General features: G+C 44.1%; 1 protein-coding gene and 1 long non-coding RNA gene across 2 annotated transcripts in view; one reads left to right on the top strand and one right to left on the bottom strand.

Moving 5' to 3' along the window:
- FBXO28 (F-box protein 28) overlaps nucleotides 1–3,781 on the bottom strand; it is a 29,635-nt gene extending 25,854 nt beyond the window's left edge. The window contains exon 1 of the mRNA XM_048843297.2: nucleotides 3,480–3,781. Within this exon, the coding sequence (XP_048699254.1) occupies nucleotides 3,480–3,695 (216 nt within the window). The 5' untranslated portion in view covers nucleotides 3,696–3,781. The remainder of the gene's footprint in view (nucleotides 1–3,479) is intronic.
- Nucleotides 3,782–3,929: 148 nt separating this feature from the next.
- On the top strand, nucleotides 3,930–10,454 carry LOC125633678 (uncharacterized). The gene is made up of 2 exons (XR_007355688.2): nucleotides 3,930–4,013; nucleotides 8,421–10,454. It is a non-coding gene; the product is annotated as an uncharacterized LOC125633678 (long non-coding RNA).
- Nucleotides 10,455–15,788: the final 5,334 nt, after the last annotated feature.

Raw genomic sequence — 15,788 nt, forward strand, 5'->3', positions numbered from 1 at the left:
TTTAGTTTTTGAGTGATCCCTTTAAATAGCCTCAGACAGATAAAGTGAAGATTATTATATATTTACATTCCTGGAGGAATAGAAGCCAGAAGTATTTACACTGAGATTCTTGATGTCAGCGGATGGTCGGAAAAGAGGTGTGTACTTTCTTTCTCTTGGAATAATTATCTTCTGCATCTATCTTTAGAGAAATGTCTTCTGAGGAACTTGGTGAAAGGATTTGTTTTTCGCTTTCATTGAATCAAAAATTAAAGATGGAATAGACCCACTGAATTATTTTGTTCATCCTTCATTCAGTGCAGTACTGTTCCCTACAGTATATTTGTTAATAGTTTATCCAGACTAACTCTAAATATTCCAACAATAGGGCTTCCACCGGCACTTCTATTGATAGTAGCTGTCTTCCATAATAACCAATTTCTTTGCAAACCAAGCATTTTTGAGTTCAGAAAAGGGAAAAAAAATTTATTTTCCCCTCAATAAAAGCAGTCCATTACCACAAAATAGACCCCCTAGGTAAATATAACACTTTGCTTTCATCCAAGAATCTCAGCATGTTTACAAACATTCATTTAGCTTCACAAACCGGTGAGGTACATATTATCCCTATTTTACAGACAGGGAAACTGAGGCAGAGAGGGGTCACATTGCTCAGGCAATGTCACACACAAAGACTGTGGCAGAACTGAAAGCAAAATCCCACAATTCCTCGTACTATACTTTAACCATCAGTCTTTAATAATGAGCCATACTAATGACGTTTGCCAAAGTAGTATATACAAAGATGCTATTAAGGTTTCTTCATAGCTGGGCAGGTCTGAAATATAGCCTACTTTCAAAATAACACATACATACACCTTAGTGAGGATTGGTGGACTTAATACATCCTGGAGGAAAATACTTACTGATATCAGCATGTGAGGTGCTGCATAACCAGAAACGGAGCCCTGTCTCCAGGAGTTTCAATTTAATATTAGAATCAGACAAACACATTTTAGAACACTGGCAGATTCTGTAAAATATTTCTCCCAGAAATGTAGTCCAAATTACTGTAGAAATATGTTTGTCATATTAGAGTTCTAATATTTGTTTTGTTACACAGAAAGTCTAATTACATGTTCTTAAAATAGAAACAGTATGGCACACAAATTTAGCGAGGGTTACATAAGCTTCCTAATCCTTCTACTTCACTATCCACAACAAGTAATTTATTGGCTTGGTCCAGAGTTTATACTCCCTTGCTATTCAGACACTACCAGCATGATGTACACTGATCTCAGTTACATTTTTGCACCTTAACTCTTGACCTATGTCTGTCTGAGTGAGACAGTAGGGGTGTGATCCACAAAGGTACTCAGAAACCTAAGTCCTGTTTTTAAGTGCCACTGCAATCCACAAAACTCCCATTCAGCTGCCACCTAACCTGTAAATGCCTAAACTCACTCAGCACCTAAGTTTTTTCCTCTGAGCATGTGTACTGCAGCCTCACCCTAGGCACCCTGGTGCCTATCGCCTGCCTGAGCACTATTGCCTCATGATAAAGGTTCAGATTCCTATCTCCTGCCTAAGCCCCAGAATGATTCACAAGCTGGGAAAGAGAAGGTGTTCAGCTGCTTAAGTCACATCCAGAGACCTGATCTGGTAGGCAACCTCTGGGCACGGTTACCATATTGTGCCCCTCAGGCAATCCGGGCGGGGGGCATAGCAGGAGGGAGGAAGAACGTTCCTTAAAACCTTTAACCTGGTGGATAAGGTACTCGCCAGGATGTTGGAGAACCCCAGTTCAAGTGCCCTCTCCTCCTGAGGGGGAAAAAGGGATTTGAACTGGGATCTGCCAACTCTCAAATGAATGCCCTAATTACTAAGCTATGGAATATTTTGATATGGATCTTCCTCAGTCTCACCTATTTAAGTTGTTACACTTTAATAAAACAATTGAATAATTAAATATTAACTGGGCCATTGAAAGAGTTAAAATGACTTTATAGGAGTGGTGGGCAACCTGCGGCCCGCACGCAGCCCATCAGGGTAATCCATTGGCGGGCAGCAAGACAGTTTGTTTACATTGACCGTCTGCAGCTCCCGGGGTCAGTGGTTCACCATCCCTGGTCAATGGGAGCTGTGGGAAGCGGTGGCAGGCACATCCCTGTGGCCCGCACCGCTTCCTGCGGCTCCCATTGGCTGGGAACAGCGAACCGTGGACGTGCCTGAGGACGGTCAATGTAAACAAACTGTCTCACGGCCTGCCACCAGATTACCCTGATGGGCCACAGGTTGCCCACCACCACTCTATAAACTAGTGATTAGACCGCTCACCTGAGAGGTGGCAGATCCCTGTTCAAATCCTTTCTCCCCCAGCAGGAGCAGAGGGGACTTGCACTGGGAGTCTCACAGACCCTGTGTGCGTGCCCTAACCATTCGGGAAGTCCCCATCTCCAAGCCATTTAGTTTCAGGCCCCACACGCAATTCAGGCAGCAGGACAACCTCTTCTCCAGGTTGCTAGCAGAGCTACGCACTTCCCTGCAGCATCTCCCAGCATCTCCCATTGGCTATCTTAGACATCTCCCGGTCTAGCATTCTGGTTTTGTGGATCTCATTCTAAGGTGCCTATCTCTCCCCATTCATTCTACAGGGAGCCTAGGAACCTAACCCAGGCTTTGTGTTCCTGTGATTTTCTAAACATTAGATGCAGCAGTGCTGAACAGTGTGGTGCCTAAGTCCCTTAATGGATCTGGGCCTAAGCTCTTTGCAGCAAAGTTCTTATCTTCCTATACATTTTCTATAATATCATATACACTTACTGTACTACAAATAATAAGTAGACATGTGGACTCTAATCTAAACCCACAAGGAAGCATTTCACAGGAGGAACAGTCTTGGAACATAATGCTACCATTTCTAAAAAACATGAAGGAGATAGATGTACCAGTTAAGTAAGGAAACCAATGCGTAGACAAATAGCATGCCTCCCGAGGCAAATACACCAAAACGTTTAACACACAGGCTCTTGTTTGGGTTTTCGGGGGGTGTGTGTGTGGGAAAGAAAAAGGGACAAATGCATCCCCCAACTAAGAAGGTACTGAACAGGAGACAGTGTGGGGGGAATTGCCTGGCTTTTCCACAACTCCAGCACAGTACTGAGGTAAGATCGGGCCAGCGGGCAACATCAGACTGCAAGAGATGGTGACAGTGGGCCCCTCTCCCCTTCCGCCCACCTCGTTTCCCTCCTGACAGACCTGAGTAATTGCATTAAACAAAACCTGGGGGGGGGGGGGGGATTTCACCCTAAGCCTCCCAGCAGCAGGGGCAGACGTGACGGACTCGGGGGCGGGCAGCAGCAGGGCCCTGGGCTCAGTCGGGCCCTGACTTGATATTCCCCCCTTCCCCTTCCCGGCCCCCCTCGCCCCCCACCAGGCGGAGCTGATGACCCAGCCCCCTTCGCCTGACGGAGCCCCCCCCTCGCCGGCCGGCCCCTCACCAGGCGGAGCTGGCTGGTCTCGTCGTAGGAGAGGAACCCGAGGATGCTCTCGATGGCCACGATAGGCAGCCCCACCAGCGTGTTGCTCTGAGGGAGCTGCTCCAAGAGCGCCTGGCCCCCCTGGAGCTGGGGGGCCGGAGGCGGGGAGAGGCGCGCCGAGCCCATGGCGCCTCCTTCCCCCTCCGACAGGAGCCGCTCCTCCGCCACCGCCGCCATCTTGGGCCCTGTCCCCCTCCAGTCCTCGGCTGCGGGAGGGGGGACTTCCTGTGACAGCACTTCCGCCCCCCGCCCGCCCTGGGCGCCGCTAAGGGGGCGCGGGGGGGTGTCCTGGGGTGCCCCCACAGGGGCGTTTTGGGCCCGTCCCCTCCCCAGTTGTGACCCCCCCGGGCCCTTGGGCGCCAGTGGCCTGATTCCCCTGCAGGCCCCGTGCTGCCGCTGGAGCGGCCTGGGGCCGCCGCTCTGAGCACCCCAGTGTGCCCCGCTCTGTGACTAGCCCCTGCCCCCAGCGGGGAGGTGCCGTGGGGGTGGCAATAGGTGAGTGAGAGCGGCTGGAAGCGGGGTGTCATCTACGCTGAGCTGAGCCTCTGGGGCCAGCAAATCCAGCCCGGCGCCTCAGCCCGCGGGAGCTGCTGCCTCTACGGGGTGTCGCTGGCGAGGAAGGAGGGGGCCTGTCCCCAAAGAGCTCACATTGCGAGGCCCACAGGCAGCGAGCTAGGGGGCAAGGAAGGAGAACAAAAGGGATGGCTTTGTGGACAGACCCCTCAGCCAGCAGACCCTGCTTTTGTGGGCTGAAATACCCCTGGCTGCCCTCCACCATGCCCTTGTTGAAGGCGGTGGGGTGGGGGGCATTTGAGACAGCTCCAGGATTGCTCCAGGATTGCCCCACACAGGTTCTGAAGAAAGTGCCCATCTTCCCTCTGTAGGGCTCTTCCTCTAAGAGGCTCTGTTGGACCACCCTACCTCTCAGAACTGCCAGCTGTCCAGGCACCTTGTCTTTGGCCCCAAGGCCTCCTGCAAAAAATTGGAGAGACTGAACATCCATGGGGTCCCCCAGCCTCCTGCTGCTCCATCACAGATAGGAGATGGGGTTGTGTGTGCATGTAAAACAAATGGGTGACCACTTCTGATTGTCACTACTTGTATCACAATAATACATAGTGCAGTTGTAGCTGTGTTGGTTCCAGGATATTAGACATACCAGGTGGCTGAGGTAATATCTTTTATTGGACCAACTTCTTTTAGTGAGAGAGACAAACTTTTGAGGTACACAGAGCTCTCTTTTCAGGTCATACATGGAACAAATCCTATTTCCAAAAGGTCAGTGAACCACAGTCAATATTATGGGGGAGTTCTCTGCCATTATCCATTCTTTGTGCTCTTTAGGCAGCACATAGGGAGTGGAGGCTACTCACAAGTCCCCAGCTGGCAACATGTTCCCATATGTTGTATGAGCACCTTTCTGAGCCTAACACCATCTTGCCCCAACCTGTCAGTACCAATGGCTAATTGGGGAGGGGCAGGAGCAAGAGGAGCCACCACCATGGTCAGAGTTCTTTCCCCGTTTCTGCGGAGTGGAAGCAGCAAGAACCAAAGGGTGTGGTTCAGAAGGAACAGGTCTAGGAGCTGTTTTAGCAGCCACAAAGGAGCTCCTGGTGCCTGCCTGCAGTAATTGAGGAGTACCACAGTACCTCCTGAATTCCATAGGAATAGTAGCAACAGCACAGGACAAGGAGACCACCACAAGTGAGGGAACCGAGGTGTCAGTGTACCTCAGCAAGGAACCCAAGGAACTTCGTTTTTCATTTGGTTTAGGTGTTACCCTTTCCGCAGCCCGTGGGGCAGAGGTGGGTTGGGTGAGGACAGGGAATGGTTAGAGTATATGGTAGATTGGGGACCTTAGCCAGCTGTCCCAAATTAGAGCAGTTCTCAGACTGCTCCTATGGATCCAGAGAATATAGCGGGTAAAGTATAGCCAGAACAAACCAAATTCTGGTCACAAGTAACACCTCTGAAGTTAATGAAATTTCATGGAAATAACAGCAAAATCTGCCACCAAAGGGATGGGTTAGGATAAAAGCACCTAGAATATAGTTTTCTTTGGGCCTAGAAAATGTCATGATGGTTCTTGTTGTAACTAATGACTTTCTAGCTGCCTAAAATCCCTGTGGATTTCCCCTGCTACGATTAAAAAGTAACTAGTTATTTGTTGGTTACTAAGGTAAATGATTAGGGGACGGGGATTAACCTATGATTTTCAAAGACAATCCTGGGAACCTGCCTTTCTCAATGGAAGAACTATTCAGCTAAGGAAGGAGTAATTTGGGAGCAGCAGAGAAACAATGGGAAAGCCTTTATATATATCATAATGGCATTCCAAAAATGTGTCCTGAAATGAATATTTCCTATTTGGGAGCAGAACATTATATGCCATGTACATATTTGGAAGCATTTTGCATTGTTTTTCCCCCACTAATGTCTAAAACTACAAGCCAATATTAGAACAAGGCCTCCCTTTTTCCTCTATAATTTCAGGATCTGACAGCCTTTCCAAGACAAACCTTTAGTGGTTTCAGTCCAGTTATGAGGATTCACGATAGGTTTGTGACTTTGCACATATAGTTCAGGCAGACAGCTCATTAATATTTTCAAAATTAGGAAGAAAAAGCCGTTTACATTAGTTATAAATGTGTTTAATTGTTTTGAATGCTTAACTTGAAAAGTTTGTTTTTAAGATATAGTTTTGCAAATAATTAGTAATTAGTCTGCTGAGTTAAAGCTCAGACTCTGCTGAATCTTAAGTTTTGATTCACATTGTGATGTTTTCTTTTTTCTGTATCATATTTTAGAATGGTCAATTTGTAAATGATCCAGTGCTTAATCTTGAAAAAAATACATCATCCTTATCTGTAGATGATCCACAATATAGCCTTAATAGTGACTTACCATTTGAGCCCATAGTAAGAGACTCTGGAGCCCATCACCCCAGCAGTAACTCCTAGAAGTATCATGTAAGGTAATAAAGGTTTTAGTGCATCCCAAATCATAGACCGGCAGTTTTTGCAGTCAGTGTTTACAATTGATGCAGGATATATTTCCTGTATCCTGCTACAGCTGTCACCGGTCTAGATTTTTACAGAGCTTGCAGGACATTAAAACTGTCTTGCAATAGCCTTAGGGCTAATGCAACATCATAATATGATGATGGTTGTCTATGTCACACTGAATTTTTTGGGTAACGTTCAGCAAAAATGGTTCAGTCATTTCCAGGAAGGAAGGTAGGGAAAAATAGGCTGTTTTCTTAAAAAAAAAAAAAATTTACAGTTGTTCTTTGAGAAACTACAGTGCCTCCATACTTGGGAGTAGGGACATGAAATTTGACAGGGGAGCTGCCCTCGTGTCAGAGATGTGGCTTTTGCTGTCCCTTTGAAAATCTGCCAAATTCGGCCAAGTTATAAACCTCTGAAAAAATCTCAGTTCATCCATACTTAGCCTTGTTAGAATTTGACAGAGGAATTCTGAGAATTTCATCTGCCCTGAACATGCACCATCCCTCCATGCCAGCCGAACTGCCCATGTGCCAGCCCCTCAGAGCAACTGAACATGCTCCAACCAAGGGCTGCAGGGGCTGAACAAACTTTTCCTATAATTGCTCCTCCTGGCTGCCTAATTTTTGAATGCTTGACTTTGCAACCCTAGCATGCTGTTAACATTGTTTTTTGTATGCAGTATAGAGTAGATACAGAGTAGAATTAGTGTGGAGAGAAATATAATATAGTACAGTCCATTTCATTTTAAACTCCTCAGGGTGACACCTCCTGCCAAGACGTTTAATGTGAAAAAGTATGCAGATAAGATGCTTATTTGGAAGCAAAAGTTTATCTAGACTGAGAATTGCACCAGCTTAATTAAACTGGTGCAACCCTCTACGCATAGTGTTTGGTTTGTTTTTTTTAAACTTTTAGTGGCTTATGTTGGTTCACATTAGTTTAATTGGGAACAGGTTTAAATTGAACCAAAATGAACCACTCTTATACCAAAATACATATTCACATAGGGGTTTTCACTGGTTTAAGTAAACCAGTTTCAGTTAAACTGGTGCAAATTTGGGTGTGTACAAGTCCTAAGATGTAAAATACATATTAAAAAATTTGGAATCTAAACTGTTTATTCAAAGGAGTGAATACAATAGTGAATGACTCTGGCCATGGCATGAGACACAGGCAGTAATACCCTCGCTCTGCAGAACACCAAGGTATACCTGCCTAGCCATTAACATGCCTACAGAACAATGCCAGCTGACTAGGCACATGGCAAACTGAGAATACTGCCCCTCATCTGTTTGTTACACCTACGATCCAAACACAAGTAGTGTATGCAAAAACATCATGTTACTGTTTCCTTGTCCTTACTCACACACTCCCTGCTTTGTTTGTTTCATCCAGCTGTTGTAGCTTGTCTTTAAAATTGTATGTTCTTTGGGGCAGGGACTTCTTTTACTAGATAGCCGTATCCGTATAGCACACAGTACGAGAGGTTCCCAACCTGGTAGAGGCCTTTAGGCAATGCTATATTACAGATAAATTAATCAATACAGATGTCATTTGGGTTTGGTGTTGCATATGATAATAGATCAGAAACATCAAAGAAATCTGAAAAGGAAAGCAAAATTGCAAAACAGGTGGGAGATGTATCATGCCCACCCAGAGACCGGAGGGCTGGGTCTCAGACTGGAACAGAACAGGTAGAAAAAGACTAGCCAGGGAAGGAGAAAATGCATTCTCTATAAATGTAAGATTGTGATTCTTAATTAAAACAACATGGATTGGACTGATCTTAATTAGCTTCTGCAGCTTCAGGCTGGACATGTCATGCAAACACTTTCTTTTGCTCAGTCTGATTTTCTCTCTCTTTTTCAACAAATTTTGTTTTTCTACAATTCAGGTGGTTTAAGATTGGTATTTGAGAAATTGATGCAAACTACGCTGGGCAGGGCTAGAAACCTTCAACCTCCAAGATGAGGTAAGGAAGAAAAGGTTGTTGGAGCCCACCTTTCTCTGGATTTGTGGTCAAAAGGGTCCTTTCCTCTAAGGAGTGTTAATATTAAAACTGCAGGCCTCCAGACACCTAGGAAATGCCTAATGACCACAGATAAGAACTGAGTTTAAGGGGCATAGGTCACAATTACCCAACTGAGAATTTACCCAGATACTGTTTTTATGTCTCATCGGAAAGGTCAAGACAGTGATCCAAAACCAACTGGCCATTGGTTTGATACTGATTCAATGGAGGAGTGTCATCTATAGAATCACCAACACCACTTCCCACATCACCCTGGATGTTCTTTGCAAATCCAACTTACTGCCATCAAGTACTGAACAGTCCAACCCTAGTTACATATTAACTGGAGTGGATTTGTGGGGACACCTTATGGTCAGTTTGGGAAACTACATGCCTTTATTCACAAAGGTGTGAAATCCAGTTCTGTGTAGAGGGCCACTCCAAGGCCTTTGAACCATTCAAGTTCATTTCCAGATAGGCCCAATGCTGAGGAACAGGTCTGGTGTGTGGAAGGAGATGGGTTCAGTGTATATTGTGCAACAGAGGAAGTTATCACTTGTTTAATAGTAGTAAATATGGTAATACCCAAGGGTGCAATTGGGATTGAGGCCCTATTGTGCTGGGCTCTGTGTGATCACAAAAAAATAAACAATCCCTGCCCTGAAAGGTTTACGATCTAAAGATTTAGTGCTTACAGTATGCTGGGAAAAGTACAATTAACTAAAGAGGCATTGACTCAGAAAAACAGTGAAGCAGTATCTACAGAAATAGGAAGGAGAAATATGAGGAGGTATTAACTTACATGGCTTTTGCTCGCTCTCCACCTCTTTTCTTAGAGCGTTCACAAAAACAGGAAAAGATTGTCTGATTTCCTAATTAAGGGCCCAATAATTCTGTCAGCTACACTGGTGTAAATCCTGAGTAATTCCTTTGGCTTCAGCATGTTACTTTAAATTTACATTAATGTATTTGAGAAAAGAATTTGGCCCTAAAAAGGACAGACAGGAAATGCCTTTGATGGTCATCAGCTGAATCAGGCTTTATTGGCATGACAAGCTGTTTGAGTGTTGCCAAAGTGTAAGAAAAAGACAGGCCATCAATCATCTGTCAGAGGCAGGTATGAGCCATCCAGAATAGAGTTACACACTGGGTTTGGGATTATTACAGTCCATTCCTGATCTTGTAGCAGGTTGCTGTAACATGAAGCCAAAACAGAATATCATTTGGTGATGAGCACTGGGAGGATATGTCAATATGAAAATATATGAAGAGAATATGTAAATTGACGAGAATATATTAACCTAAGGATCCAAACCTGCAGACCTTTAAAGGCCGTGTCTATACTACAGTGGCACAGTACAGCACTGCAGCTGTGCTGCTGTAGCACCCTAATGTAGATGCTTCCTACATCAACTGAAGGTTTTTTTCTGTCAGTGTAGTTAATCCATCTCTCTGAGAAGCAGTAGGTAGGTCAACAGAAGAATTCTTCCATTAACCAAGCTGCATCCACACTGAGGGTTAGGCTGACCTAACTGGTGCTCGATGCAACATTTTTCACAGCATTGAGTGACGATTATCTCATTTTTAAGTGTGGTACAGGCCTAAGAAAACTATTTTGGGCCTGATCCTGCATTCCTTTTGCATACAAAACTCATTGATTTTGTGGTATTCTGAAAATTGTGTTAAAATTATGATGTAGCACTTTACATTCCCAGGGGTTTTGCTAGGGCTCTGTAGGGAAGCATGTGATCAGATTCACTCTGTGCGTAGCGAGCCAGCCTAGAGTGACAAACAAGGTCAGAGTGAGCTGTGCCTCTGCATTTTAGGGAGCAGCCTGCTTTCTCTCTCTCTGATTTTGGATTCTTATTTGTTATTGTTCTGAATTCTAAGAATAAAGTAGTGTTTGTTGCAAGCTTCCAGCAAGAGTATTTTATGTTTTTATCTAACTTCTGTGTGTGTATGCTGTGAAACAACAGATTTCACTGTCTCCTTCTTCTCTTGACTTCATTGGAATGCTCATGTGAGTTAAGGGAGGTAACTGGTGCTTGGAATGGGAGAGAGGAAGTAGGTAGGGGGGTAGGAATAAAGTTTCAGTATTAAGTTGCTCGCCACATCTCATGAATACTCAGCTCGGGTGTACACTGAGCACCAGTTTGTGTCCAATCAGTACCTTGTGGTTTTTGCTGGGGGTTGTGCAGTTTCAGTCACAGGCTAAATAAGGGATATGCTCATTCAGCACATTCCTCAGCTGGCCTAACCACTCCTCCTCACTGGCCAAGTGTCAACTCTACTTCTGGGGCTAGATGGTGCCTCCAGGCAGAAAGGACTTTGTGCTCCCTTGGACTGCTTCAATTGCTCCAAACAGACTTTCTGTTGCACAGGGCCTTCTGCCAGGGTCTGTGCTGAGAAAAGTTGGCATAGACCCCAGAATTAATCTGGTCCAGTGAATACAATTCAGTACTGAGAAGCAAGCAACAGAGAGAGGGAGGAAAAATACACTATATATGCTACATACAGGGCACCCATTTGTGTCAAACCAACTTCGGGGGGGGGGGGGGGGGAAGAAGGGCTGGTGTAGGGGAAATTTATTTCTTCTGTCCTTAATACACAGCATAAGCATTCTTTAGTTCGGAAAATGTTTGATTTGTATATTGAATTACTTGTGAAAAAAAGCCATGGCTTTAAATTACAGAGAGTAGAGTTACGGGTAGAAAACTAGGATTTTAATCTAACAAATACTTTGAGAGTGTTTGCAGAAACTTTGGTTCATGGAAGCTCACTCATCTCTTTTTAGGTTGGAAGAAGTGAAAAACTATATACATTATGAATGCTGTGTGTGTGTAGTGGTACTGACAATTCATCCTCTGCATTTATGAAATCTCCATTTAAAATCTTCACAGAAATCTCAAACCAAGAGCAGAATGTATTACAGCCTAGCTCTATACAATTTCTACAGTAGTTTCTGGGTGCTGCTGGCTCTTCACTTGTAAATAGCTATTAGCTTAGTCACTGTTGTTATTATGATTTGACATTTGTGTATTGCACCATGGAAACACATGGCACTTTACAGAGATAATCTTCTAGGTTATGAGATAAATGGTTTCTAAAGTTCTCCAGTCTAATGTACTGCTACTTACTTTTCCGATTAAAGATCCAAAGAATCAAATGCTGCTTTGTTGTGTAGCCATTCACATAAGTGCTAAGTGGGTCTATTGTGATACCAGATCAGATTGGTAGCATTTTATACCCACTTTGTACAGGTGCAAATGACAATACAAAATACAAGACAAGCCTTTGCTCTTTCAGGTGTGATAACATTGTGTGATCTGGCCATTCCTATTGCTGAGAAAAACAGTTTTTGTTTGGTTTGGGCTGAGAATGTCACATAGAGTTCTATTTTCTGTCTGGATTTTCGTTCAGCATAATCTTCAGCACAGCTATTCCTGTTTTTATCTCAAGTGGGTATTTATGACACACCACACAGGAGTGCTTCAAATGGTCATCCAATAAATCCTTCAACAAAACCAAACCATCCAACCAAAAGCACAATAACTGATAGATTCTTCATGAGGTATTTACTGATGCGTTGAGCAATAGAAAGTGCACTACAGCTGAGGAGAGTAGGTTCAGTTGTCCCACAGAGTGGATCTTCCCCTTTCAATCAGCACAGGTATGGAATTAAACAGTTACCTCTATAATACTCCTTAGACCCAATAGAGAGTACTTCACACTGCCTGGGATCCCCATATGTAGAGGGCAGGAGGTAGGAATTGGATATGCTAGATTCATCCTATTGACAATGGGGTCCATTTAATACAGTTCAAGGCATGCCACTTGAGGAAGGGTTCTAGGGGTGGTGGAGGCCAGAGGAATCTGGCTCCAAAAAGTAACCAGATGGGTAGCATGGGGCTCCAGAGCTGGTGCAGAGACAGTGCTTTGTGGCTGACCCTGGCCCCTAGCCCATCTCCTGGGATCTAAATGGATCTCAGAAAGGTGAAGATTCTGGAGATTCTCCTTCCTCTTAACTTCTGAGGGGCAAACTCTGCCGCCACAATCAAAAAAACAGAATCTCCCTGCATCTTGTCCCTCCCACAACTTCTATGGGAGGAGGATGATCTGGCCAAGTATCACTATTTATTTTCTAAAATAATCTGGATACCAAAAATTGAGCATATAAATAATAAATTAAAAATACCTGTAAGAAGCACTAGAGATCAGCTGGTGGCTTAGTGAAGCTGGGTGAGAGCAGTGTGGATTATACAGGTTTTCTTTTTCCAGTGGTTCAGTGAAATCTCTTAATTCACCTGTTTGCAAAGAAAGTGAAAATGGCACCTACAGACATGGCAAACAGAGAAAAAGGAGACAAAAGGGATACATGCGTGTTTGGACTTTTCCACCCTTGGAATGCTGTGCCTCAAGCCTCTTGAGTTTAACTGAGCCCTCCTCCCACCATTCTCCTTCCAGCAACCCTTTCCCCCTACCCTCCATCCCTCTCCTGGATCTCTGTACCCTCAGCCACCAGGAAAAATTGAAGCGAGTTCACCATATTAGACTTGACACAGACTTAACAACAGGTGGCGCTGGATAGTAAATGTAAAACACCAGGCCTGAATCTGCTCCTGTACTAATTTTACATGATATTATTCCATTCATTTGAACAGACTAACTCCTTATTTACTCTCTTCTAAGAGACATAAGAATCAGACTCAGCATATTGCCATTAAAGAGGTTATCTCCCAGTATAACCAGCTGGCAAGCCTAGCAGTGATTTTTCAACACATTATGGACAAGATACAGCAAAGGATTAGAAGAGCTGTGGAGAGAAGCTGCAGAGATGCACTTGAGCAACTTGGACTCAGTATTTGACAGGTTGCAGGATGAGAAGATGTAGAATTTACAGATCTGAAGATGAGACTTTACTGATCTGATGCTGAAGGAATGCATTCAATAACAGAAACTATAGAGTTGTCACAGGTGTGGCAAAGGTGTGAAAGGCAGGAGTGTTGGTAAGAAACTGATTTTTATTTCTTGGACCCGTATTGTATGGGTCAGGGCAACAAAAGATTAGGCCCCTATCATATAGCACTCCATTGACTCCGGCGGCTACTGTTACAACTGATGCCCACTAGCAGCCCAGATCACCCTTCTGCTTATGTAAGTGAATAGGGTTGATATCAAGTGGATTCCTCCTAAAAGCATAAAGAGAATAGGGATGGCGTTTCTGCATTGTCACCCCTCCTTTGGATTCTATACAAGCTATTCCAGAAGCATTAACTTCTACAGGATCCCTTCCCTTACTGCTTCTGAGTAGCTGCATAGGGACACAGACAATTGAACCATGGCTCTTTCTAGAGCTATGCTGCCAGAAGTGAGGCCAGAGAAGCATCACAAAGAGGCAGTTGAATAGGCAGGATGGCTCCAACTTCCATGGATCTAACCTTCTCTTCTTCATGGAACCCCTAGATATGCAGGATGAGGAGGCTTTGCCACCCTGTCGATTCTGCAGCCCACAGACTCCTTCCCACTGGGGGACAATTTCTTGAAAACTCTGTGAGATGAACCTTGCAGAGTTTTCAGCCCCCTTCCACTGGGCTCTCTGAAGGAGGGAGTGATCTTCTCCATAGCTATCAAAGGTTTCAGAGTAACAGCCGTGTTAGTCTGTAGGAGAGTGGGGTGGGAGGAGGTATTGTTTCATGGTCTCTGTGTATATAATGTCTTCTGCAGTTTCCACAGTATGCATCCGATGAAGTGAGCTGTAGCTCACGAAAGCTTATGCTCAAATAAATTGGTTAGTCTCTAAGGTGCCACAAGTACTCCTTTTCTTATAGCTATCAAACTGATCTTTCCTGGAATTAATATATTGTTGTGGACAATTCATTTCATGCGTGTCTAGTCTGTTGCCTGCAAAGTTGGTTAATAATGCCCTCTTCTGTTGTAGTGGGGACCCTGATCTAAAAGGAATTGCTAGGTGGCATATGAGTCACACAGCTTGGACTAAACCTGAAACAAATGATGCTTGATGAGGACTCCAACTCCTTAGCAGAGGGACTTTAGTTGTGTGTAGAAAAGATAAAAATCAGGTCGGGGCTACACTAGAGTTAGGTTGACACAAGGCAGGTTACGTTGACCTAACTATGGAAGTGTTCTACATTTAAATTTTGTAACTGCCCAGCTACACTGACTTAATAACTCCACTTCCATGAGCGGCATAGCGTCAAGGTTGATGTAGTTAGGTGGTTGCAGTGTCAGTGCAGACACTTGTGTTGTTTATGCTGACTGTTAGTGGCTTTCAGGAGCCTTCCCACAATGCTCCACACTGACAGTACAAGATAGTGGAGAATATCCTGCAGCTCAAGTGGTAGAGAGTTTATTCTTTTGGAGCAAGATGATCTGTTGTCATGAAGTTTTGAGTGGTGATGTGTACAGCTATGAAGTCCTAGGAAGCCACAGTTTTCTAAATTGAGATATGCTGAATCTTCCCCATAATCACAGAAAAATATATGCATTGTTACTGAACCAAAAAAAAATCAAAGGATTGTTCAGGCTTGTTGATAATAGGGCTAATCTATCAATCAGAACTCAATGAACTAGGAAGCCTCTACATAGACTGGTTTCAGAGGAACAGCCGTGTTAGTCTGTATTCGCAAAAAGAAAAGGAGTACTTGTGGCACCTTAGAGACTAACCAATTTATTTGAGCATGAGCTTTCGTGAGCCACAGCTCACTTCATCAGATGTTTACCGTGGAAACTGCAGCAGACTTTATATACACACATATATATATATATATAAAGTCTGCTGCAGTTTCCACGGTAAACATCTGATGAAGTGAGCTGTGGCTCACGAAAGCTCATGCTCAAATAAATTGGTTAGTCTCTAAGGTGCCACAAGTACTCCTTTTCTTTCTACATAGACTGAATCTGTAGCAAGAACGTTTTATTTTATTATTTATTGTATTATTTTAAAAATAGGCTAGAATTGATCAGACAACTGGGAGGAGTGTGGTAACTAACACCCATGAAAAGGTTAATGCCAGCTTTCAGCAGCTCCAAGAAGTTGCTAAGAAACAGTGTCATGTCCTCCTGGTATGTCCAGTGAGAGTCTGAGTAGATGATGTAATGCTCAAAATTTGTGTTTCATTGGTTGGATCTGTTGCCACTCAATGCCCTACTAGAGGGTTAATAGGCTGGAGTTCTCTGGAAGCCTCAACTTTTCTCCACCTTCCTCATACACACACTTTAGCTAAGCTCTAA

This window comes from Caretta caretta, chromosome 3 (genome assembly GCF_965140235.1).
Source record: "Caretta caretta isolate rCarCar2 chromosome 3, rCarCar1.hap1, whole genome shotgun sequence".
NCBI lineage: Eukaryota > Metazoa > Chordata > Testudines > Cheloniidae > Caretta > Caretta caretta.